This window comes from Botryllus schlosseri, chromosome 6 (genome assembly GCF_051294905.1).
Source record: "Botryllus schlosseri isolate E-star chromosome 6, Bs_hap1, whole genome shotgun sequence".
In the NCBI taxonomy this organism is placed as follows: Eukaryota; Metazoa; Chordata; class Ascidiacea; order Stolidobranchia; family Styelidae; genus Botryllus; species Botryllus schlosseri.
Window position 1 is genome coordinate 8,073,106 of NC_137241.1, and position 25,423 is coordinate 8,098,528.

Consider the following 25,423-nt stretch of genomic DNA (forward strand, 5'->3'; position numbering starts at 1 on the left):
CACTGTAATCGACGATGGGTTGATGGATGCTGCAAACCAAGATAGCGTGGAGCGGAAAATTGCCGCTGGCGCGAGTACCAAGATGGGAATCGCCACTGGTACGAATGACGAGTTGAAAATCGCAACTAACGTCACACAGAACCTATGGGAAACCGTTGGTGTCGAGACAGGAATGCCTACTGACACCATTAATGAAGACGTCGAGCGTGGAATGCCCGCTGGCGTAATTGAGGACCTGCACGAGAAAACTGGTCCTATAAACTATCGCGGATGCACTTGTTCGGATGAATGTAATAATCCGGCCCATAGATGCATGGTGACCACTACAGCTGACGAGGACCTGCACGAGAAAACTGGTCCCAAAAGCCCTCGTGGATGCACTTGTCCGAAGAACTGCAGAACTTCGGCCCATAGATGCATGACGACTGCTACAGCTGACGTCGAGCGTGGAATGCCCGCTGGCGTAAATGAGGACCTGCACGAGAAAACTGGTCCTACATGCTCTCGTGGATGCACTTGTCCGAATGACTGTGATGATTCGGCCCATAGATGCATGACGACAGCCACAGTAATGACTACTGTCCCGAAAGGTTCAAACGAAGCAGCTATTGTCGATCAACCGGATATACGTCCGGTCATGCCCGACAAGGAGTCTGGGGATTTTAGGATGCACGTCTCCCCAGAAACAGGGTCCCCGACGGGAGAAATCGATTCCGTCGGCGTGACGGTAGGCGCGGGCACGCGCCGAGATCAGAGGCCTATGGCAAAGGACCTCACCCTCTCTCCACCAACACCGAAACCTCGATTGTCACGACGTCCACACCAGCCTATGGCTGGACCAGTTACTACGTATGTTTTACGAGAAGACACTCACCCAAGAGTCAAGACGGAACTTGAGAATATCTGTGCTCAATCAGTAGCACTGGCCAAACTCCCGTACAAGCCTCCTGACCTGACGACTCCAGAAAATACCATTATTCCGGATGAGGTCTGGAAAGCCGTCTACGCGCCGTTTGCGTCCGAACTCGAGGACCTGCGAGGCCACCTCGGCGCCCCTCAAGCCATGAAGTACAAATGCGATATCGAACTTAAGGATCCTTCAACAAAACCATTTGTATCCGGGCCTTACAATCTGAAGGGGGAGGGCCAGGCGAAGGCTTTAAAAGAAGCAGTGGACAACTTCCTAGACTTGGGCGTAATCGAACAAGGATTCGCCGAATGGAAGTTGGCAATATTTGTTGTTCCTCAAAAAATGAATGAAAGACAGAAACAGGAGGACGGATGGAAGCAATCATGGAGGGTGGTACAGAATCTCCAACCCTTAAATGCAGCCATAAAATCGATAGAAGTACCTCCGCCTCTAGTACCGGATGTAAAGCAGCTCGCCCAAGGCAGAGAAGTACTTTCACTCCTAGATTTGAAGAAGGCCTATTTCCACATGGATGTCACGGAAAGGTCTAAACAGTACGTGGGCATAGCCATCAAAGGAATGCACGTACGATGGCGCAAGATGCCGATGGGTCTAAAGACCGCAGTGGCTCTTTGGAGCGCGAATATGCAGGAATGCGTGGTGAAACCCATCACAGAAAAATACCAACATTACATGAAACAAAATGGCCGGACGGATGAGGAGAATGCGACGCCTATGGAGGCCTACATAGACGACATTTTCCTTAGCACAAAAACGGTAGACGACCATTTGGTACTACTACGTCTGGTATTTGAACAACTCGCTAAGATGAAATTGACGGTCAGTGTCAATAAATGCTTCATTGGGAAGCGGAGGGTAAACCTATTGGGTGCAACCCTGACGGGTAAAGAAATCGAAGTTCAGCCCGAGAGGATAAGGGCTCTGCGGGAAATTTCACCGCCCCATAACATATATGAGTTACGGGGATGGATTGGCGCTCTCCGCTACATCTCCGAACACATTCCGGAATTGAGCTTGAAGCTAGCTAAGTTCGACGCATTAACAGGCAACGTCCCAGCAACTCAAGGCAGAGTGACGCCGGTACTTTGGAACGATGAACTGGTACAAGACTACAAAATGGCACAAGCTTCACTCGACGATGCCAGGGTTTTGTACCACCTGGATCCGGAGCTTCCCCTTTTTGTAGAAACGGATGCGTCAGATGTAGGGTTCGGGTCTGTGATCTTCCAGACGGAGGAAGGAAGCAAACCGCCGTTTAAAGAAGTGTATCCGATCGCTTATTACAGCCAGAAATGGGTAACTCCGGCGGCAAAAGCCTATGACCCATGCACAAAGGAACTAAAAGCCCTAAAAGATTCGGTGGAAAAATGGCAGTCGATGCTGCGTGCCCTACCCTTTACGATAATCACGGATAATACAGGGGTGTTTGGACTCCTTAAAAGGATGACGGACAAGGCAAAGAATCCGAGTCCAAAGCCCCTGATTCAAAGATGGCTCAATCATCTCTCGGGATTCCAAATAAAGGAGGTAATCCATTTAAGCACACTACAAGTATTCACGTCGGATGGATTGTCTCGATCCTATTGGATGGAGATGGCCGCTGGGGACGACGACCCACACGTTTGGGCAACAATCCCGAAGCGAGAAGAACCTTGGTACACGCTGAAAATGCCCCGCGGAGAGAAAATACAACGGGTATTGATGTTTCACTGCCGGCACGAAAGTTGCGATAACGCAATGGACGGGTACCATCCTTGGGAAGATACCTGCCGGGTAATCCGGGAGAAACTTGGCGTACCAATGGATATCGAAGAAATAAAATCCATCATGGGGAAATGCGACAGGGCCGTAGTCTCAGAATTAGGACTCGCCGCCGCACATGGGCATACAAAGGGAATACCTCCTCCGTATAAGGAGTACAAAGGGAGCGAGGTATTGTACCATATGACCACCAAGGAAAATGCAAAGCACATTAAGCTTTTGGGCATTGAACGAATAAACAGGAGGTTTATTCATCTAAGCAAGACAAAAACGGAAAAGTCAAGAATGCGCAATACGGCTCTGCGCATGAACGCTGAAGACTTGAGAAACAAAGGGCCCAAATTGTTACAATCGCAGAACCCGGAGGTCGTACTGTGTAAAGGACCGATCCCCGCCGAAATCTTACAGCAGGATTAAAGACGTACGGCGACATGTGAAAATCCTATAAAATGAACGCAGACGGAACAAACTCAAACCTCGTAACTACTTTTATGCTGAGTCAGCACTTTTTCGGGATAGATTCGAGAGAATGCAAAGGGAAAAAGGCAAAAAAGAGAAAGTGCGCTCCATGAAAACAATGAGTACTCATGGGGAAACATTAAAGTAGACGTGTTCACCATGACCGGGAAATACCGGCGTATAGTTCACAAGTTCCGAAATATCAGCCTGGTGTAAATGACCATTGTAGTCGACAAAAATCATGATTACCACAGACGACATTAGGGTTGAGTGCATCGTAAATGCCGATAATGCAATTCTTCTCGCTTCGACGAATTTCCGCGTAAGCTCCACTCTCGCGACGCTGCTCATACACGTATATAATAACATACAGTCACCAGTGTTGGGATGACTCGAGTCGTGACTTGACTCGAGTCAGACTCGAGTCACCTTTTTCGTATGACTTGACTTGACTCGAGTCACTTTGCTAAAATGACTTGACTTGACTTGACTCGGCGTATCAGAAATGTGGATTGACTCGTGACTCGGAGCAAAATTCACGAGTCAATTTCAAGTCATCAAGTAATCGGTGTCGATAAAATGACTGTATCTTGCATGTGGTCGGATTGTTCGCGAACCGCTGCTGTAACCCGTGAGAGCGACCAATCATTCAATGATCGTGTGTTTTACTGATCCTCCATTGTGCCTCACATATGAATTGACCGCAAACGAAGTGATCGAAGCTCACAGTTTACGCTGTCGTAAACTAGTAGTGAAGTAATTTAAAAGCAAAATGTATATTTCTGTTCTCTGTTCTTACCTTAACCCAGGGGTGTCAAACATACGGCCCGCCAGACGATTTCACACGGCCCACGAACCAATTACGAGTAGATTGAAAAATAGTATTACCCAGCATATTTATGACAAATATCAAGATTTGATACTAAGAAATACTTTGATTAAATAATCCCTCAAGACAGCAAATGTCGTACATGTACAATGTTAATAGGCCACATTATTACCATCTGCAGAGGACAAATGAGTGCACAGACTGCACACTGAGTATAGCCTACATAGTTTTATGGAAAAAATGGCCTTATTAGTAATTGTTAGCGGAAGCGAAAACGCCTGTGCGACACCGCTATATGCAGATTATAAATCCAACGTCTACATTTACAGTTGTTTTTCTCACAACGCATAGACCTACGCCGGGCTAATGACTAAAACAAACAGCGCAGGGAAATATGCCATGCAACTTGTACCGCCGTTAGAGCGACCAACGCTTACCATTGAATCGACCAATCATCGTATTTTTTGCCAATTCTGTTGTTTGCGGTATTGCTAGAATAGAACCCTTATGATCCGTAAAATTATGTATTATATACTATGTTGTTTTTACGCTAGAATTGCTAGATAATGAAATATTTACGTGAAAAATGGGAGAATCGCTTTTACGGTGACATTTTGGAATCATTTGACTGGTCCGGCACGCGAGCGATCCGAAGGTTTTGAGTCGGCCTGCGACACAATTCGACTTTGACACTCCTGCTTAACCAAATCTCTTGTTTTACGAAATTGAATTCGAATATAGTTTATATAGTCCTCAACCATTGGCGCAGGCTCTAATTGTATCGTATCAATTTGTAAATGGGTAATGTATTGCATCTTATTAATTCGTTTCTTTATTCTCTATTCTCTGCTGGTAACTATAAACTGATCGAGGCTATGCAATTACTTACGTAGTTTAACAGTTCTACGTATATGTGAGCGATACAGTGCCTTCATGCGAGTATATTTAACTCGATATTCGTTCATCGGTTCAGAATCAATGACCACTCAATCTATGTTTCAAAGAGCTAGCAAAATGCAATGAAGTAATCATATACCTTATACTTTGAAAAGGCAACTTGACTTGAATTGTGACTTGACTCGTGACTTGACTTGACTTGACTCGACTTGACTCGAGTCACCTCCAAAAATCGAGTGACTTGACTTGACTCGAGTCACCTTCGAAAATCGATTGACTTGACTTGACTCGAGTCAAAATGTGCAATGACTCGAAATGACTTGTGACTCGAAGGTAGTGACTTGATCCCAACACTGACAGTCACTAAAATTTGACGTAGTAAACAAGTATAGTGGGGAGTCTCGGCAGACTGGAGCCGCGGGCCACATTATCATGCAAGACGGAAAACTGTCCGCGGGCCGGACAAAATCCCTTCGCGGGCTGGATCCGGCCCGCGGGCCCTATGTTGCCCACCCCTGATTTACGGTAACCATATAATCGATTACAAGGCCTCTCCAGGCATATACTCGCTTACGGTTACCAACACAGCAAAAAATGATCTGGTGTAGCCATGGCTTCCTGCCGGCGCTACAAAATTGTCAGTGACTGAAAATAAACATACCACTTCAGAAATTCAAGTCCATGACCGTATTGCAAGCCAGGCGCGTCGGATTTTATACGGAAGATATGAAGCTCGAAGCAGCGTACGTAGATCGACATCAAGTTGAAGATATGAGAAAAGAAAACTCACATTTCGGAGCGCCTACACTTTCAAATACAGCGGCTGTCGGTACAGGCGAACAGCCGTCTACTTCTAGTGTAGCAGAGAAGACATGTCAATATGATGAAACCACCCTACCGATTCCACCGAAGGTTCGAAAGACTGAGTAGGCTTGAAATGGAATAAAGTGCAATGTAAAACAACACGGAATACCATAAATATCCGATGCAATGGTGCTCTATTCCTTGTGATGCATATTGTAATGAATTTTTCACAATCTGTTAAGTCAAGTTTATGTGATAATTAGTGAACGAATCAACTATCGCGAGGATATTGAAATCAATATCTGAACTAAATCTCACAAAATAATTATATTTAGAGAATAGCCATTGTAAATTCCGTATTTATTATATTGGAAGTGATTATTATCTTCAATTTCTTTATCTTCGCCGCTTTTTAACAGATATAGCACTCTTCTAATCCAGGGTTGTAACCAAGTCCCTAGGTCGAATTTTATAGTTTATAGTTTTATAGTTTTAACATTTAGAGGGTTTTGATCGTAATTAATTATTTTCATGATGGCATCCATGTGACTCTAGACCCGCTGCTCTAGAGTACACTTACACTTTCCCCTGTTGGTTATTCTATCCGAATTGATGCAGACTCCATTGATACAATTCTCGTCAAAAGCGCAATCATCCTGAATCGTACACGCTGTATTTAACGATGTGAGCGGGAGATTGTGCATAACGTCATATTAATCATTTGACTATCATATTGATATCATGAAGATAATAGAAATGCGCAGTATTGGCAGAGGTGGTCAAAGTAGTCACGAAAGCTACTCAAGTAGAAGTAGAAGTAGGGACGAAAAATCTACTCAAGTACGAGTAGAAGTACTTCTTCAACAAGCCACTTAAAACTACTTGAAGTAGAAGTAGAATTGACTGACTTTAAATCTACTCAAGTAAGTAAGTAAGTAGTTTTGAAAAAGCAGTCCTAATTCGTTCCCATGGACTGTCAAAAGATGCGAATCGAACTATGCAACAGGTTCAGAGAGCTTGATTCGTATTGATGCAACCCTGGAGGTATCAATTTTCGACAGAAAAAGCATTGTTTCGCATCATGGGATGCAAATTCTAGTATTGATATGAAAATGCGATACTAACCCCTTGTTTACTAGAAGACCTAGTTTTTAGAGAATATCATGGCATGGCGCCCTACCCCATATTATAAGGCCCCAAGTTTAGGCGAAGATCAATACGTAGAAATTGTATCGGAAACGGTTCCCTTCACTTTGCGCGATTAGTAAACGTTAATAACAAATATTGGGGATCGTAAAAGTTATATTTAGTGTAGATTTATTTTCGGAAAATAGAGGCATAATTACTCCACTTGCTTTTATGCTTCAACATGTATGTTCTGCAGACAAAAGAATTGAAAGTAATTAGAACCCAAGGTATGATAGTCGCAATTGAAAGTGAAATACGAATACCACTTCTAAAAACGGAAAATATATTCCATGCCTTTTGTCCATAAAGCTTCAAAGGTGATCTGCTAAAACATGTGTAGCGTTAAAAAAGCTGTATAATCCAGATTAGCAAGACACACATGGGCTGCTAGATTACAATATGATAGGTAATTGCTAGATTGCGAAACGGTAGTTTCAAACGTTACGGTGGGTCACATTTACTGTGATTAAATATTTGATATGGGCATTGGGCAACAACGCGCTGTGAGAGGAACCAAGCAATCCGGTGCCTAAATTATATTCACTGATACTTTCATGAAAACCTATTAGTCACTCCATCACTGGGCTACTACACGCGAAGAGAAACGAAATTTCTGGCTTTACTTGACTTTTATGAATATTAATTGTTGGTACTCCGTACAGCCTCGAAATTCCTAAGGCTATCTATCGTATTGGGGAATTAGACTACTTCTACTTGACAAACTGAAAATAGCGAAAAGTAAGTAAGTAGATCACAAAATATTACGAAGTAGAAGTAGAAGTAGAGAAAATCAAATCTACTTGAGTAAGTACCAGAAGTAGAGGAAAACTACTTGAGTACTTCCAAAAAGTAGAAGTACTTCGTTACTGACCACCTCTGAGTATTGGCTATATCAGCTTACCGGATATGACATGGATCAGCGTAATGCAAAATGAGAATATCGCAACTGCAAATATCTTCAGTGACATGTCGTCTCAAGTCAGGGCTCAGTAAAGTAGGCTATAATTACAGTAATTAAAGTGGCTTACCTTTTAATAATAAAAACGAAGAGTCAAGATCTAAATATTCTCTACCTAAAAAGTTTCAGATTTGCAATTATATCAAACCGAAATACTTAATTCGCTTTTCAAAGTTTCCTCTCGCGAAGATACGTTCAGATTTCAGTTGTTCATATGATGATATTTGGGATAGCTGTAAAATTTAGTTAAAGCTGCTTGCCAAACTTTAACACCGTTGACCAGTCTTTTATTGTTTCTCTGCCTTTTTTATAGTCGAAGATAACTTTCCGCTTTGAAAGTATTTCGTGACCCACCTGCGTTAGAGGACGCAGATTCGAAATTGTAAGCAGTAAGCTTTCCGGAAATATCGTGATTGATTTTACAACTTTAGTGCATGAGATATTACATGTTTTGTAATAATTATACCAAGAGTTTGAAGATGGCAAGGTTACTCACATAATAGCAGAACACAACGCCACCCCTGCCATGAAACAGATATAGTCCTCCTAATATCTCCCTTTCATCCCATTGCTCAACTTCGGAGGCAACATTAAAGACCGTTCTACACCAGCTGCGTTTATAGCCGAATATGCTTGAACATATCGATGTCGCTCACATCACGTGTCGACACTCGTCCCTGTATGCATCATTCTAAAATGATGCACAGTGCACATATAGGCCTATCCGCAGCCAGTCCAGTTACATCTTGCCATGCTGAAAGTTCTTTTCTGGGTTGAGAAGATTAAAGATGCATCTGTGATCGACTATAGGTCAGACACAACGTACCGACATATCGGTATCATACTTGGAAAATGAAATGAGCAATCATATTGATGCTGAGCATTCCGTAAGGGCCATTGCCATTGCAGGGGAAAGTGTTTTTTAAGAAAGCGTAACAACCGACAGACTATCACGTGTCACAGGTAGTGTACCTTTGGATTACATCTGACACGATTATTGCCGCATGCATTGCTGAGAGAAAGGATGCTGACCGCTACCGATTCTGGCAATGTTACACATCTACGGTTGCATTTAAAACAAACGGTTGTTTAAAAAACTTTGTTTAAAACATGTTTTGAATAGTGTGTGCCGCGAAGCTATTTCAGGTGGGCCGCGAAGACATTTTAAGAAACGATAATAGATCCCAATTTGTAGGTCTGTTCTCTATACCACGCAAGTCGAAAATTAACGAAAAATGTCAAAATTTTCAACGTTTTCTTCTTAATTCCGGAACATGTAATTGACGGACCTGCGGGGCTCGTGCACTTTCGGACCAAACTCACTATAGCCTTACGGAGAAAATGTGTTTTTAAAACGAAAGTGCATGAACTTGATTAATGCTTTCAGAACTACACTGACTGCAGTTGAATTTGTTACCTCAAATAATTTTCGTGGGCCCCTTATCTAATTTCCAAATATTCCCAACACTTTATATTCTCACGATTAGAAAAGTAATTTCACATTCTCCTACTCCAAATTAAATTGTTTTGCGCCACAAGCTGCGTCGCCGTGCTCACAATTCGGGAGTCAGACTTTCGTCACAATCATATTGATTGGAGCGTGATATCCGACAGTGCGTTATTGTGTATGCGTGAGATTGAAATTCATCCTTTCTTCAAAGTCTTTGCGAACGTTGATTGGGAAATGCAGCAATCCAGCCCAATTACCGCAAATCAAGCTCCTCATAACCCGTTAATCGACATAATAGACGAATTGCTGAGAGGATATTCGCTTTATTGTCTGTTTTTGTGTGTGGTATTCATAGTGATTTTGCACTGCTAGGCGCGACGAGATAACTGTACCGCACTGAAAACATAAAAACTGGCGGCCAGGAGTATTGGTTTGAACGTTTGTCGCGAAAGGGTGTCTGGTGGGCCGCGCAATGAAATTTGGATGAAAAGTGGGACGCGAACTGAAAAAGGTTGAGAAGCACAGGTTTAAATCACTTTGTTTAAAACATGTTTCGAATAGTGTTCTAAACAAATGCCTTTTTTTAAAAATGTTTTATTTAAGTTGTAAAATCACGCCATAATTGTGTAAATACTTTCCACAAAACATGTTGTATGAGCCTGCGGACGAATAACTTCCGATAAAGCCGACATTAGGGGTCTTTAAAAATGACTTTTTTCTCAAATAGTACTGGCTACTTGATAAAATTGTTAGGTTTTCTAATTTAAGCCTACACACTAAATTTGGTTCAATTCCAACCAGTAGCCGCATTGCTACAGGGGAAGAAAGTTTCTATTTATGATATAAAAATAAATAACAAAATATTTAAATAATTTCTGTTCACCCCATGAAAGTGTACAGTGTACCGTACGATCAGTGAATGACTGGTTGCTCTCACAAGTGATACCGGCATATCGCGAATAATCCGAATATATACACAAGATACAGTGATTTATTCGACACCGTTCACTTGATGACTTGAAATTGACTAGTCAATTTTGCTCCGAGTCACGAGTCAATGCACATTTTTGAAGCTCCGAGTCAAGTCAAGTCAAGTCATTTTTCCAAAGTGACTCGAGTCAAGTCAAGGCATACGAAAAAGTGGACTCGAGTCATGAATCGAGTCATCCCAACACTGGTAGCGGACTAGCCTGCAGTGTTGGGATCAAGTCACTACCTTCGAGTCACGAGTCATTGCACATTTTGACTCGAGTCAAGTCAAGTCAATCGATTTTCGAAGGTGACTCGAGTCAAGTCAAGTCAGTCGATTTTTGGAGGTGACTCGAGTCAAGTCGAGTCAAGTCAAGTCAAGTCACGAGTCAAGTCAAAATTCCAGTCAAGTTGCCTTTTAGAAGTATGAAGCATGATTACGTCATTGCATTTCGCTAGGTCTCTGAATAACAGATTGATTGGTCATTGATTCTGAACCGATGAACGAATATAGAGTTGAATATCCATGCAATAAGGGGCTGCATCGCTCACATAAACGTAGAACTGTAGAACTACGTAAGTAATTGCATAGCCTCATTTTATAGTTACCAGCCAAGATAGAGAATCGTGAAACGATTTGAGAAGATGCAATACAGTACCCATTTATACAAATTGATATGATACAATTCGAGTCTGCGCCAATGGTTGAGGAGTATATAAACTATATTCGATTACAATTTCAATAAAACAAGAGGTTTGGTTAAGGTAAGAACAGATAACACAAATATATATTTTGCTATAAAATTACTTTACTACTACTTTACGACAACGTAAGCTGTAGCTTCGATCACTTCGATTGTGGTCAATATCTTTGTGAGAGAATATTGGGGGCTCAGTAAAACGCACGACCATTTAATGATCGGTTGCTCTCATGAGTTACACAAAAGTTTGGCGAACAATCCGAACAAGATAATATAAGGTGATTTTTACTTGATGACTTTAAATTGTCTCGTGAATTTTGCTCCGAGTCACGAGTCAATCCACATTTCTGATACGCCGAATCAAGTCAAGTCATTTTAGCAAAGTGACTCGAGTCAAGTCAAGTCATACGAAAAACGTGACTCGAGTCAAGTCATGACTCGAGTCATCCCAACACTGCTAGCCTGCCAATGCTATTGATCTTGACTTTATAGAGAGATGCATGGCAAAGATTACTAGGCTACATACGATGATGATCGATGATTTTCCATGAGTCCACTGTGAATAGCACGAATGAATAGAACAGATGGGTCGTCAATTCTCCTCTCATTCTCTCTCGTACGCAACTGTTTATTGATCTCCGTCGGATTCCGCGGCCTGGATCCAAATGGTAAATCATATCGAATGCGGACTGTTTTGCGGTCGTCGCAGTCGTTACAAAAGATCACTCAACTATATGGGGCAGCATACGGCTACATTTTAATTCGGGAGTTCTACTTAATTCAAGTTGAGCTTGCACTTACTGCACTGTCGTTGTTGTATAATTTTTTTTCCGGTATCCATGGTGTTCGGCTAGTATGACCATTTACATTAGGTCGATAATTTGTAATATGATTCCCTATCTTCGGACTAGCAGCATTGTTCACTTTCGTTCTAGTCTTTTGTAAGACACCGCTTACGCAGATCACATGGCGCTGAGGAGCCTAGATTTTGAAGCTGATATGCGGTCATATACTGTACTGTGAAGCTATATAGTTACCGGACACATTCGAAAGCGCAGCTCTATTATTCTGTTGCGATAGCTGATGTTCATTGAAGAAGGGTCACATGCCTAATGTAAGAATCTTGCGCGATGTAGGCTACCGTTTCCCAAACCAAGCAGTTGAATATGTCGACGTATTAGGCACAGTACACTATTTTCGAGTATGGCAATTAGGGCGGAGCATGGACCGGAGCCGGATTGGGTAACCAGCCGGATTTTCACATATTTTGCCGGAGCCGGATAAGTACTTTTTCTGATGCGGCCGGAGTCGGATCGGAGCTCAGTACTTCTTACTACGAATGTGGCAGCCTTACCCTCTTCCACCCTCGAATCAATAGTTAAAGTGAAATGTTCATGGAAATAAATCACATGTTAAGCCCAAGTTATCATAATTACTTCAGATATGGGTTGGGTTTGATCTTTGAGTTTTTAATTTCCTGTTCGCATTGTTTCAATCAATATTCAATATTATCCTGTGCGTAGGTAATTATTATCGGAGTTTTTCGGACCGGATCACGGTCATTTCTAAAATCTGTGAGTCGGACCGGAGTCGGGCCAGAGCTTTAAAAACAGGATCGGAAGAGGACCAGAGAATTTGTCGACCCGCTCCGCTCCGCTCCTTCGTTGAATAATCTGGTGACATTAGATCTGACTGGTATCCGCCTCCTCGACGCCAGACATTTGATCCCTCTTATTCAAGGAACCCCGCTTCTTCAAAATCTCAGTTTGACAATAGCCTGGACAGCTCTGGTCGAGCTTATCTCTCGCATGGAGGGTCGAATGCTACAATCGAAAATTTTCCACGCCGAAGTTATATATCATCGCTGCTGCATGTCAGTTCGAGATCTGAAATTACAAGTGCAGTATGTGGATAAGTTTATCAAGTCCCACCGTCACAATGATACCTACTCGGTTTCAATTATCGGTCATTGGAATCCATTTTCGACCTCCGATGTGGAAATCGCAGGTGAGCGAATATTCCCTGGGAAAAATTGTACGATTTATATAGATGCTCCCACAGACATGGATGATGCGCGTGTGACCATCACCAGGAATATTCTGAAGAATAGTGGGCTGCACTGCATTCAATTAGATGTGGATAAGAGACACAAATGGGATGGTATTAGATATTTGTGTCTTCCTATTCCCTTCTCATGTGATAATGCCGTGAGGCCTTGTGTCTGTGATGGAGCATCATTTCCCACGCGTCTCCCCGCTCTACAGTATCTGTCTATCGCTCCGTTATTCGAATGTAATAGTTTCCAATGCTTTGCTACCACAATGGCTGGGATGCTATTCGAATGTAAAATGCCGGAATTGACCCATCTATACTTCAGTTTTCCCTTAAACAACAAGCCTAGGTACCTGACAAAGTTTACCAAAGGCTTAGCTCATTCCTGAATATGATAGAGCTTAATCTATCGAGCCTCCGTTTGGACTTGTTCGCGCTCATGGATGCCATAAAAGATTTGAATAATCTACGGGGTCTGGCCTTTTCGGTAAATGAATCTATACTAAATCAGGTGAGACCGGACTGCCCGTCTTCCTTCGATGGACAAGGAGTGGCAGGTGTTACCACAGTATTTTTCAGTGAACTAGTAACCACTTTCCCTAATCTGAGAAATTTGGAGCTACACCGTTACAAAGATTTTGACGCTCCTATAGATACCAAGGATTTGTTACCCATTTCCACATTGGCAAAACTGGAGCACTTGATTATTAATGGATTTAAACTGATAAACACTTTTCATTTTGAGGATATGTGGCGTAATCTTCACGATATGAGATCATTCATGCTATGTGCTGGCACCGGGGAAGTCTGGGAATTTGCGAACCTCACCAAGTATTTACATTTGATGAAAAATCTTACTTCAATTGATCTCAGTGCCCCGCAATTGCCAATTCTTGAAACGTTGCAGCACCTGCGCCGTTGCAAGCAATTGCGAAATATTGGTATCCTTCGCAGAAGGTGTAACCGTTCTGAATGTCAAGCCAATGTAACCGCGAAAAGTATGACCGAGGAGCTTGACGCAATTTTGCGCGACTGCAAGCTAATATGTACGATCGAAATGTCATGTCAATACGTGGATGGTACTGTTGCGGATGCCGTGGAACAGCACGAAGAGAATATGCGCACGAATGGGCGGAAGGTTTCCCTACGGTATCAATCGTATTTCGAGGAGGATTATTATATTAGTGATGAATATTTGGAAGATCGGTTTTCCATAATGTCCGAGGTTGCTACTTGTAGTCCGTTTGATTTCTTTGTACGATAGTGGTATTGTAGTAGCCTACGTGTCCAATGTGTCGTTTTGAGAGTATGATATGTAGTGCTCAATTCCATATCTTGGTACGTTAGAGTTTTGGTTTAATGCGAAGGTCTGCTTGATTACGGCGGTGTTTTTCTTTTAACTTCTAATTCGTTCTCATCACCTTATAGGACTGGAGTCGAATACGTTCTCATCTCATTATAAGATCGGAGTAACTTGTTTTTTACAACTTATCGATCGTGTCATGTGTTAATAAATTTCTATTTATCCCCGAAATTAATGAAGAAATTATGGTACTAATTGGTCAGATATTTTTGACATTTCAGTATGATTTCTATACAGATCAAATTTCAGCCGATACGCAAACGCAGGACTGACAAAGGCAGTTTTTGAGGGTGCGGTTTTTGTTGCTTGTTTCAGCTCTCGAACACCTTGCGATGCGTTAATTATGTATATCTCACCTACTTGGCTGCGTGATAGCGAATAGCTTTGATATACCAAAATTGGTTCATCTCCGCCTCTAAAATAATGCGATTGCTATGTGGTAATTTTCGGTGCAGCAGACAATCAGTCTAGCGGGACTTTTCGTTGATGTGTTCGCGTTATTGGAGGCTAGGAAAATATGTAATTGTTTACATTGGATTAGCTGAAGCTTCTTTTTGATAGAGACTTCCACAAGTTCTCACGTTGATTTATCCATGAATTGAATTGATGCAGTATATTTCCAATACTTCGGAATACAAATTAATCTCATCGCATTCATCTGTCGAGATAGATGCGGCTTCAGTATATAGGCTACTGACTATATCGCTCGACGATTTGAATGTTAGCATATGACGAATGCATGTACCGATGGATTTTCCGTTTCAAAGTTATTCTCTCCATTGTCCTATGGATTTATTGATCATCTCTGGCTTCCGTGCTGCAAACACGAGATCATTCATGTATTATTTAGGGTTACCATAAGTCCTCTTTTAGGAGGATTTGTTCTCTCTTTTCAATAAATCGAAAATATCTTCCGAGGACGCCCAAATGTCCTCATCTATATGGCAATTCGTCCTCCTTTATAGCTTTAACAACCAGGCAATTTTACAGAGGCAACTAAAACCGCCATAGATGATGCTGCATCTCAATGTGACGCATCAGTTGGCTTGCAAGCTTGAAGTTCAACTACCCCAGCCAAGCACGTCGGGCGTCGGTGCCCGAACTAAATTACAAATGGAAGTATGACACTTGGCTTTTGGCCAACACAGACGGAAACAGGTTGTGTCTGGTCTTTAGAGATCAAGTTTTGTAGAGACAGTATAGTTAGTTAAACTGTCTGTAGCTAAAATTGCAATCGTTGTTTTGTAAGGAAGAAGCGATTGCCTTGATATATGTTAAGATGACATTCTAAAGAAGAGAATTCCTACCTGCGGCCGTCTGAGATTTTTGTGCGGCCGGCTAGTCATTTTCACTACAAGCACTATTTTGAACTATAAATCTTAGCCCAATTAAAATCTACCGGTCAGCTTTTAGGGAGGCAGTAACAGCATCATAGTATGGGAGTTGTTGCCATTTATACAGTTGCCATCAATACATTTGCATTTTTAGTTCTCGTGCATAAGTGAAGACTGAAGAGATATTCATGCACAATCATGCTTCCAAAACTGATCGAATGAGGCTGGAGTTCTAAGTGTCAGTTAGTACATATGATTTTATAGAGCAATGTTGATGTAGATGCAACCTTTTACTGAAACTTTTGTTAATATTAAGTGCAACTTTCTCACGATTTTAGTGCAACAAAAACTTGCCCTAATAGTGATCAGTGATCAGTGATCAGTGATCAGCGGTGACTGCTGGCCGTCTCTTATATTAATTTTGCGATTTTCATTAAATATATTTTTACTTGTGGCAGAATTAAAGTATCGCCTGCATTTAACACATTTATAATGGCCGTACACAATAGAGAATTCTTTCTATAAATCAAAGTGCCAATAGTCAAAATCGTTAGGGTGACATATTGTGTGTCGGGTATTGATTTGAATTTTGACGTGTCGCCCAGGCCAGGGAGAATCACTTTGACCATTTCATTACACAGTCCTCCATCTTGATCGAGCCGCAACTCAATGCAGCAGGATTCGATCGTTTCACAGTCTCATTTAATTCGGTTCAGAAATGTGCAGAGGTGGTCAGTAACGAAGTACTTCTACTTTTTGAAGTACTTGAAGTAGATTTTTTTTCTACTCACACTACTTTTTAAGTAGTTATGATTTTAGACTACTTCTACTCCTACTTGACAGTTTTCAGTTTTGTTGGCACAAATAGGCGTATAGGATACCTACTTACTTACTTACTTGTGAACCACCACTTCTACTTCAACTTGAGTAGAAATTCCGGCGTTACTTCTAATTCTACTTGAGTAGTGACGGGGACTACTTTGACCACCTCTGGAAATTTGCACCGTATATATAACGTTACACCAAGTATATTAGCTCTCGATTATGGCGCTGCCGCTATCACAAGTTTGAAAGTAAAATGATGGTTTTTGATAAATTTTAGGATTACATATGCAACACAAAACCCAATTTATATTTGCGCAATTTACGCCAAGCGCGTCGCTAATACTGTATACTTTGTAGCATAATAGAATCACCATTCACCATGCTGATACCTGCCGACGATTTCCTAAACAACTGTTGATCATGAATTCAGGTTTGTCGATAGCTAAAACGACCTGACGATCGGCCCAAAACATGCATGCTGCGTGAATCACATTTATTCGAACATTTATCACGGTTCAATCCTGTTTCCTGAACTTGATTCCTTCAACTTGCTGCGATCTCTAAAATTATACGCACAGGAAGCATGAACATGAACATTGAGCAACGCATATTCTCAATAGGCATACTCCAGCATATGCATTGAGCAGAGCTGTCATCCTGGAAAGCATAGATTGTTGTTGTCGATGAAAAGGGGAGTGACGCTTTTCGCCTATAAGGCCAGGTGCGTCACGGACTAGAATGTGCAGGCGGTATACCAAATTGTTTACAAAGGTAGTTCCGAGCATTTATCAACCGGGGGGCGCAACTATTGGGACATTGTGGGGGCAAGTACCGATTTACAAATATGAACCACACGATAGAACGAACTCTGCAACATGAGATAACATTTCGGGGACGATCAGTAAATTTTCGAATCTTGCGACAATTTTAAGCTCACGCGCCCTGTCGAATAAAAAGTTTTTATGTAAGTCACATCGATGGCGGTGCAGCAAGAATGCTCGACTGTTCCAGGTACAGTGCAATGTCGCATAGATCAATCTCGCTACATACAATTGCTCCATTGAAACAATTCTCTTCATAACCGCAATCATCGTACATCGTATACATGCTGTATATAGCGACGATAGCGGGGGGTTGTGCATAACCTCATATCAATATTTTGACTATCATCTTGGTATCATGAACATATTATAAATGCGAAGTATTGGCTATATCAGCTTACCGGTTATGGCATGGATCAGCGTAATGCAAATTGAGATTATCGCAATTGAAAATATATCGCGACCCACTTTTAGTTCTGCCCGAACCCGAATGTTCACGTCAAATACGCCGATTTTAAATTGAGATTTGATCTGTATCCTGAGCAGTTTTCTTTCCGGTAAAAGCATCATTGATCAGTAGGGCGACTTCTACATGAAAAACGAAAGATTTTGACCTAAAGGAATCAAAATTGTGACATTTTTTGACCTTAAAGAGCTCAATTTTGACAAAAGTTTGCTCTGATATATGTAAATTAGGTGTTTCCCAGATAATGCTAGAATTGTACTATTTATCTTCGTATACTGTTGGAACTGTCTGTCCTTACGCAGTAGTTTAACCTGAAAAATTATTTTTGACTTGAAAACTGAAAAATATTTACACGAAAAACTTTATGCTGAAGAAATCTGGACCTACGAAGAATTCCAGTAGTTAGCCTGCTTCACGCATTATAGTAGAAATAATTACATTTGTTTTAGTGCAACGAAAGATATACCTTTCTACATTCTCGCGTAGAGAGTGTCTGTTCTTTCAGCTTGCTAAGAATGGAGAAAGAGCGTTCAACAACAGCAGTTATTGGCTGGCAACACTGAAGTTGTGCGTACACTGCTGGTGACACACCGTGTTGCTTCATTCTGAAAATGATGTCTACATCACAAGTTTTCATCATTATCTTCTTGATATAAGAACCTTGCAATGTCCACGCAGTCTTGTGTCAGTTAGGATATTGCGGTACGTTCAGCACAACATCATGTCAACCTATTTGCTTCATTTGACCGTTTATGATTCACAATTAGCAGACAATGCGCCGTCTACAACGGTATGCCTATAAAGTAAGCTACAAGCTGTAAATATCGAAAGATAAGTTGACCGACACTGCAAACATCTACGATACAAACCAGTGGCGGCTCGTCCTATAGGGCAACTGGGGCATTGCCCCACCTAAAATTCTGTCCAATAACACTCCATTACCATTTATCGACGCACAGCAATCTCTATATACCGAAATCACAGCGAAAATCGTATTCTTCTTGTCATTTCGCTTGTAAATGCCCATATATAGCGAAGTCTCTGCGAAAATCGAATTCTCTTCTGTGTTTTCGCTTTGCGAATGCCTAGCCGGGGCATGCCCCGGTAGCGCTCATAACAAGCTTTCACTGTCTATTCTCTCAAAGCCGCGCACAATAAAGAAACACTGATTTACTCTCTCCTATTCATAAAATTACCGAGCAGGTGGGGCAACTTAGGGTTGTCCATAATTTGGAAAATCTCAAAATTTACGCGTATCCATGTCTCATTCTATAGATTATAGTTGAAAAACGTCAATAGACCTGCAATAAGCTCACGGGAAAGTCGTTAACGTTTGTCTAAATGCGTTTGAAAGTAGCTGCCGTAGAGTGGGCGTGTCAGCGACCATAGAACGGCAAGCAGACTAGTAATCACGAAATCACGGCGTTTGATTGGCTAATCTGCTATGCTTCAATGATCACGACGTTGGCGGCTTGTTGATCTGCTGGTCAAGGAGTCGGCTAATGGCGGTGATTCTGTAAGCGCATTGTAGATTGGTCCGTAAATAATGATTTGGGATTAATTCAGAACATGTTGAGTTACGAAATACATGATGAACAAAGAACAACTGCTTCACAATATCTTTAAATACATGACTGGATGGCTTATTGTGAAGGTAACCGTTGTGGCCTGTATGCCTTGATTTCATTCATGGAAAGCGGAAAAATATTGCAAAGGCGCTTATGCAAGTGGCAAATGAATTTCTAGTTTCAGAGGGGATGTACCATCGCTGAATACAAATATAAAACTTGGCATTGACACCACTTTGTCTGATCTTATCAGGCTGTTGTCGTGGTATATAATTGAAGTCTTGAATGCTGTAAGGGCTGGATGAATCTGTCATTTATGCTTGGCACTTGTCAGATTATTGCAGCATAATGAATCATACCAACATGTGCTTTCAAAGTCCTGAATGATGCCGCGCATGAGGTCTAAAGACGAGCACAGACTATGCTGGTAGGAGCAGCAAAAAGACAGTTTGCTTACATTGCCTAGCATGTCCTTAATGAATCTTAGATCATTACCGGCTGCATCACGACTAATGCTTGAATCAGACCAGACATGGACATAAAAAGGATGTATTGAAGCGGTGTGGTAGTTACTCTTCTTCATAAATCCAATGTAATCTACCTGGCCGGCCCACATATCTTCTGAGCATACAGGATTGTGTCCATCTCACATGGTATGCTACACCAGTTTGGCGATGTCTAATATGCCTTACTTGCACCCAGAAAAACAGGACCACTTGGCGTAATCTCAAGCATTTCAGATAGGTATTTTTAGGATCTATACTTAGTTCTATAAGTTCACAATCATTCGCTGTTTCACCTCTGTCATGCCTGCAAGAGGCTATGGTTGCTCTAAACCTATCGGTACCTTTTAACATTAAAACATCAGCGTACAATGATGCGCTTACAGAATCATTGCCGTTAGCGAACTTCTAGAACTAGTAGAAACACATAATCAGCAAGGGGTAGTGATCATTCAAGCATAGCTGATTAACCAATCAAGAGACGTAATTTCGGGATTAATAGTCTTCTCGCCGTTCTATGGTCGCTGACACGCCCACTCTACGGCAGCTACTTTCAAACGCATTTAGACAAATGTTAACGACTTTTCTATGAGCTTATTGCAGGTTCATTGACGTTTGTTATCAATAATCTACAGAATGAGACATGGATACGCATCTTTTTTGAGATTTTCCAAATTATGGACAACCCTACCCCTCGTCGCCCTTAAGGTGTGATGTAACAATCGTATCGATATCTGGACTCGGTTACCGTCATATGCGTTTAGTCGCCCTTTGCTGGTATAGGTCGATTTTGATGGTGTTTCACACCATGATAATTCTTGAAACTTGGTATGTCATGTCGTGATGGTGGTATTTAACACTGTCCCAAGTTTCAGGGTTTCTACTTAAAGTTTAGGGTAGTAATTTCGTTTCCGAAGTTGAGTGTGTGCTGATCCGTTCTATATCGCAAACAGATTTTACTCAAAAGCCGGTATTGGTATCCATTGATTTTGACGATGTTCCATACCGAGATCGGTCATGACATTTGGTACGGTAAGTCTTAATGTTAGTATCGAACGCTGTACAAAGTTTCAAGTTTGTCACTGAACTATGTTAGTGGTAATTTCGTTTCCTAAGTCGAGTGAGAGCTGACTCGTCATTTATCGCAAACATATTTTACGCAAAGCCGGTATTGATATCCATTGATTTTAACGATGCTCCTGACCTAGATCCGTCATGAGCTTTTGCATGGTATATGTCTTGATTTTAGTATCGAACGCTGTGCCAAGTCTCAAGGTTGGCACTCAATGATTAATGATTAGGGCAGCAATTTGGTTATCAAGGTCGAGTATGGTAGAGATGTGCGCTGATCTGACACTCAGCCTACCTAACGGATTGCGGATTTCGCAAAAGCCGGCGTATCTGTGTTAACGCTAACTGTATTCCATACTGAGATAGGTGATTAGATGATGATATCATGAAACAGTTTACTAACATCCTCGGTTTGCATTCAAATATTTACTTTTATTTTATATTCTCCAATGTCAATTTCACCGTGAAATTGTGGCCTTCATGCCATTTGCTTACAATTACAACCCCTGTCGAGTGTCAAGCGCGATAGCTGTTTCGTTTTCGATGGCGGCTAACAGAAGATCGCTTGATCAGTCTATTCCTCAGTAAATTTTACGCAAAATTCGGTGTTGGTCTGTTCGTATTAATTTTGACAGTGTACCATACCGAAAACGGTCATGAGGCTACTTCTAGATGATTTCATGTATCAGTGTACCAAGTTTTCGGCTTTCATCCACGTATTAATTCGGTAATATATTTTCCAAAGGCGATTTTGCAGCAGACATATAGACACTCGTAAGCCGTTTGTGTCGTGTGACAGTCTCCAGCCTCAAGGCCAAAATCTCCTATGCTGTACCGGGACCGAATTTCCGAGGCTGCTATCCGTAGTTCTTCAGAATGATGTTTTGGATTCAATATGACATGTCCAATCTATGAGATAACAATCGCGTACGTGTCCGAACTCGTTGACCTTTCCAGTTAGGCTTACGCAATCTCTCGAGTTATAGTCATTCCATTTCTGCAGATAATTAGTCAGCTATAGTGCGAACATGAACCGTGTCGAATCTTTGTTCCGTACGCCGTTTACGCAGTTACCACACTTCAAGTCACAGCTGACCGGCAGACCTCTCGCGGCACATACGTTAAAATCACTGTTGTCGGGAACTTCGTGTTACCGTACCACCAAGTTACTTGTTTACGTTGGAAAACGCCATTGTGACGTCATCTTGATAAAAAGTCGCTTGCAGCCCTTGCCCCACCACCCGATATTGTCACGAGCCGCCACTGATACAAACGAAATGCAGGTTGCAATTTTTTTTGCTTTGTAAACATGTTTGACAATTTTTTGACCTCAGGCTACAATTCTGTCAAAATTTTGACTTATTTTGGCATGTCGAAAAAAATCCCCCTACTGATCAGCAATATTCCGGGAAGAATTCTAGCAACTGAAGACTAAAGAATTGGTCTGTAAATGAAACCAGCTTCATATTCTGGCAATATTCACAAAGTCATCGATGAGTTGAGCTATTCGCGTTTCACCGGAGACTTTCGTGTAGCGGACTAGCCTACCAATGCCTTTTGATCAATATGACTTTGTGTAGAGAGATGCATGACACGATGTTCAATGAGTCCACTGTGAGTAGTACGAATGAATAGAACAGATGGGTCGTCAATTTTTGCTTTTCATTCTCGATCGTACGCAACTATTTATTGATCTCCGTCGTTTTCCGCGGCATGGATCCATGTCGTCAATCATATCGAATGCGGAATGCTTTAAGGTCGTCGCAGTCGCTACACGAGATCAGTCAACTGTGGGGCAGCATAGGGCTAGATTTTGATTCGCGAGCTCTACTGAATATTAGTTGAGCCTGCACTTACCGCATTATTGTTGTTGCATATTTTTGTTTTGCTATTAATGGTGTTTCAACTAGTATGACCAGTTACATCAGGTTGATATTCCATATGCGGACTAATGGTATCGTTCACTTTCGTTCTAGTCTTTTGTAAGACACCGCTTCCGCAGATCACATGGTGCGAAGGAGCCTAGCCTAGGAGCTGATAGACGGTCATATACTCTACCCTGAAGCTATATAGTTGCCGGATATACATTCAAAAACGCCAGTCAATTATTCTGCTGCGATAGATGATGGGCATTGGAAGAACCAGATGTCTCTTGTAGAATCATATACGCGATGTAGGCTAACGTTCTCACGCCGGTTAACGCATTATTAGGCACAGTCAGGAGCAGGACCGTAACTGCCGCACATAAAACACCCCAATTGGGGAGGGGCGAGCTTGAAGGAGCCCAAATTTATTTAGTGAATTACCATAAATCATATTTTTTTTTTAATTTATGCAACTTTCACGAAAATTTTTTGCACGTGCCGCGATTTAATGATGCCAAACATCTTGATTATTGGGTACCCTTCCCCCAAGAAGTTAACGCATGATTTATAGAAATGGGAATTTCGGCAACGGCCATTACCGCGCCACGAGACACCAAGACATATGAGTTTTAGGCCATGTACCATGCCACTTGGAGAAGTGTGCCAGAACGATCGGCAGCGGGAAAACCTTGGCGGCGGAGAACTGCCCTTGTGGTGACGAAAACTGCGAAATATAAACGTATATGTTGAATTGACCAGACGCATAAATGGCTGGCTCCGAATGTTCATGTCCAGGCAATCTGAACCCCACAACACAAATACCATCCCACAGAGTCAAATTATTTGCCAGTGAAGAAATACCAATTTGAAATCATCTGCGTCTTTTAGTTTGGTACGTTTGGGCTATCTCAATATCTTTTGACAGAAGACAGAAGGTCACGAAAAATAACATCAAGTAATGAAGTTATTATACCAACGGTTCCAGTAAATCTGATTAGAGAAAGAGAAAGGATAAAAATTGATAGCAATATATATGCAATTCTCGATCATATTCACCGATTCAATCATGAATCATAGAGAATGTTCGCACGGTAATGCGGTATATAAACTGACTCACTAAACAGGACAACGTATCTCGCTGATAAGTAGCGGTAAAATCGTACAGCGTGGTGGAGGATCTGGGATCGAAGCCCCCAGAAGTTTGGTTTATCACCCTGTGGAGGCAGACGAACGTTTTGGGGGTCCTGACGAAGTGTTGTGACCAGCTAATAAATGTAACAGTATATTTAAACCAATAACATCGAACATTATTCGTTTAAGTTTACAGAACTGTGATTGTAGGGAAAATGGATAGTATCGATACATATCCTTGCTGTCATTCCACTTTGCATCAGTTATTACCACGAGAAATATGGATAAAGATATTGGATTATGTGCCGCTGAAGCAACGTCTAGACCACGTGCAATTTGTGTGTCAGATGTTTGCTGACATATGTAACAGTCCGGAATTGACCGAACTAGATTTCAAGGATTGCGTCTACATGCCGGATGAATTATGCGTGAGGACAGTAACGAAAAATCAGAATTTCGTCCGTTATATGTCCTTTCGAGATTGCACTTGGTTTTCCCATACCGTGTACTCGAAATTTCCTTCGTTGAATAATCTGATGACATTAGATCTGACTGGTGTCCATATGTTCGCCTCCAGACATTTGATCCTTCTTATTCAAAGAACTCCAGCTCTTCAAAATCTCAGTTTGACAATAGCCCGGACAGCTCTGTTCGAGCTCATCTCTCGCATGGAGGGTCGAATGATACAATTGAAAATTTTTCATGCCGTAGTTCTAGATCACGGCTGCATCTCAGTTCGAGATGAGCAATTGCAACTGCAGTATTTGGATAAGTTTATCACATCCTACCGTCACAATGATACCTACTCGGTTTCAATCAATCATTGGAATCCATTTTTGGCCTCCGATGTGGAACTCACAGGTGAGCGAATAATTTCTGGGAGAAATTGTACAATTTATATTAATGTTCCATTACACACGGATGATGCGCGTGTGACCATCATCAGGGATTATCTGAAGAACAGTGGGCTGCACTGCATTCAATTAGATGTGGATAAGAGACGTAGATTGGATTGTATTAGATATTTGTCTCTTCCTATTCCCTTCTCATGTGATAATGCAGTGAGGCCATGCGTCTGTGATGGGACATCATTTCCCACAGCTCTCCCCGCACTACAGTATCTGTCTATCGCTCCGTTATTCGAATGTAATAGTTTCCAATGCTTTGCGACTACTATGACTGGGATACTTTTCGAATGTGAAATGCCGAAATTGACCCATCTATACTTCAGTTTTCCCCTTAAACAACATGCCCAGGTACCTGACAAAATTTACCAAAGGCTTAGCTCATTCATGAATATGATAGAGCTTAATCTAGCGAGCCTCCGTTTAGACTTGTTCGCGCTCATGCACGCCATAAAAGATTTGAATCATCTACGGGGTCTGGCCCTTTCGGTGAATGAATCCATACTAAATCAGGTGATACCGGACTGCCCGTCTTCATCAGATGGACAAGGAGTGGCAAGTGTTACCGGAGT

At 41.7% G+C, this 25,423-nt stretch overlaps 2 protein-coding genes and 1 long non-coding RNA gene across 4 annotated transcripts in view; all 3 read left to right on the forward strand.

The window, feature by feature from the left end:
• LOC145440804 (poly(A) polymerase type 3-like) overlaps positions 1 to 11,018 on the forward strand; it is a 47,795-nt gene extending 36,777 nt beyond the window's left edge. Inside the window, exon 10 of one of the 2 annotated variants that reach the window (XM_080318554.1) lies at positions 5,547 to 11,018. In XM_080318554.1, coding sequence (XP_080174680.1) covers positions 5,547 to 5,807 — 261 coding nt within the window. In that variant the 3' untranslated portion in view covers positions 5,808 to 11,018. The remainder of the gene's footprint in view (positions 1 to 5,546) is intronic. The other variant, XM_080318555.1, reaches the window with a different exon arrangement.
• LOC145440810 (uncharacterized) overlaps positions 1 to 25,423 on the forward strand; it is a 300,641-nt gene that overhangs the window by 138,911 nt on the left and 136,307 nt on the right. The window lies entirely within an intron of this gene.
• The window catches only part of LOC145440806 (uncharacterized), a 129,859-nt gene that overhangs the window by 4,143 nt on the left and 100,293 nt on the right, over positions 1 to 25,423 (forward strand). The gene's annotated exons all lie outside the window — the stretch shown is intronic.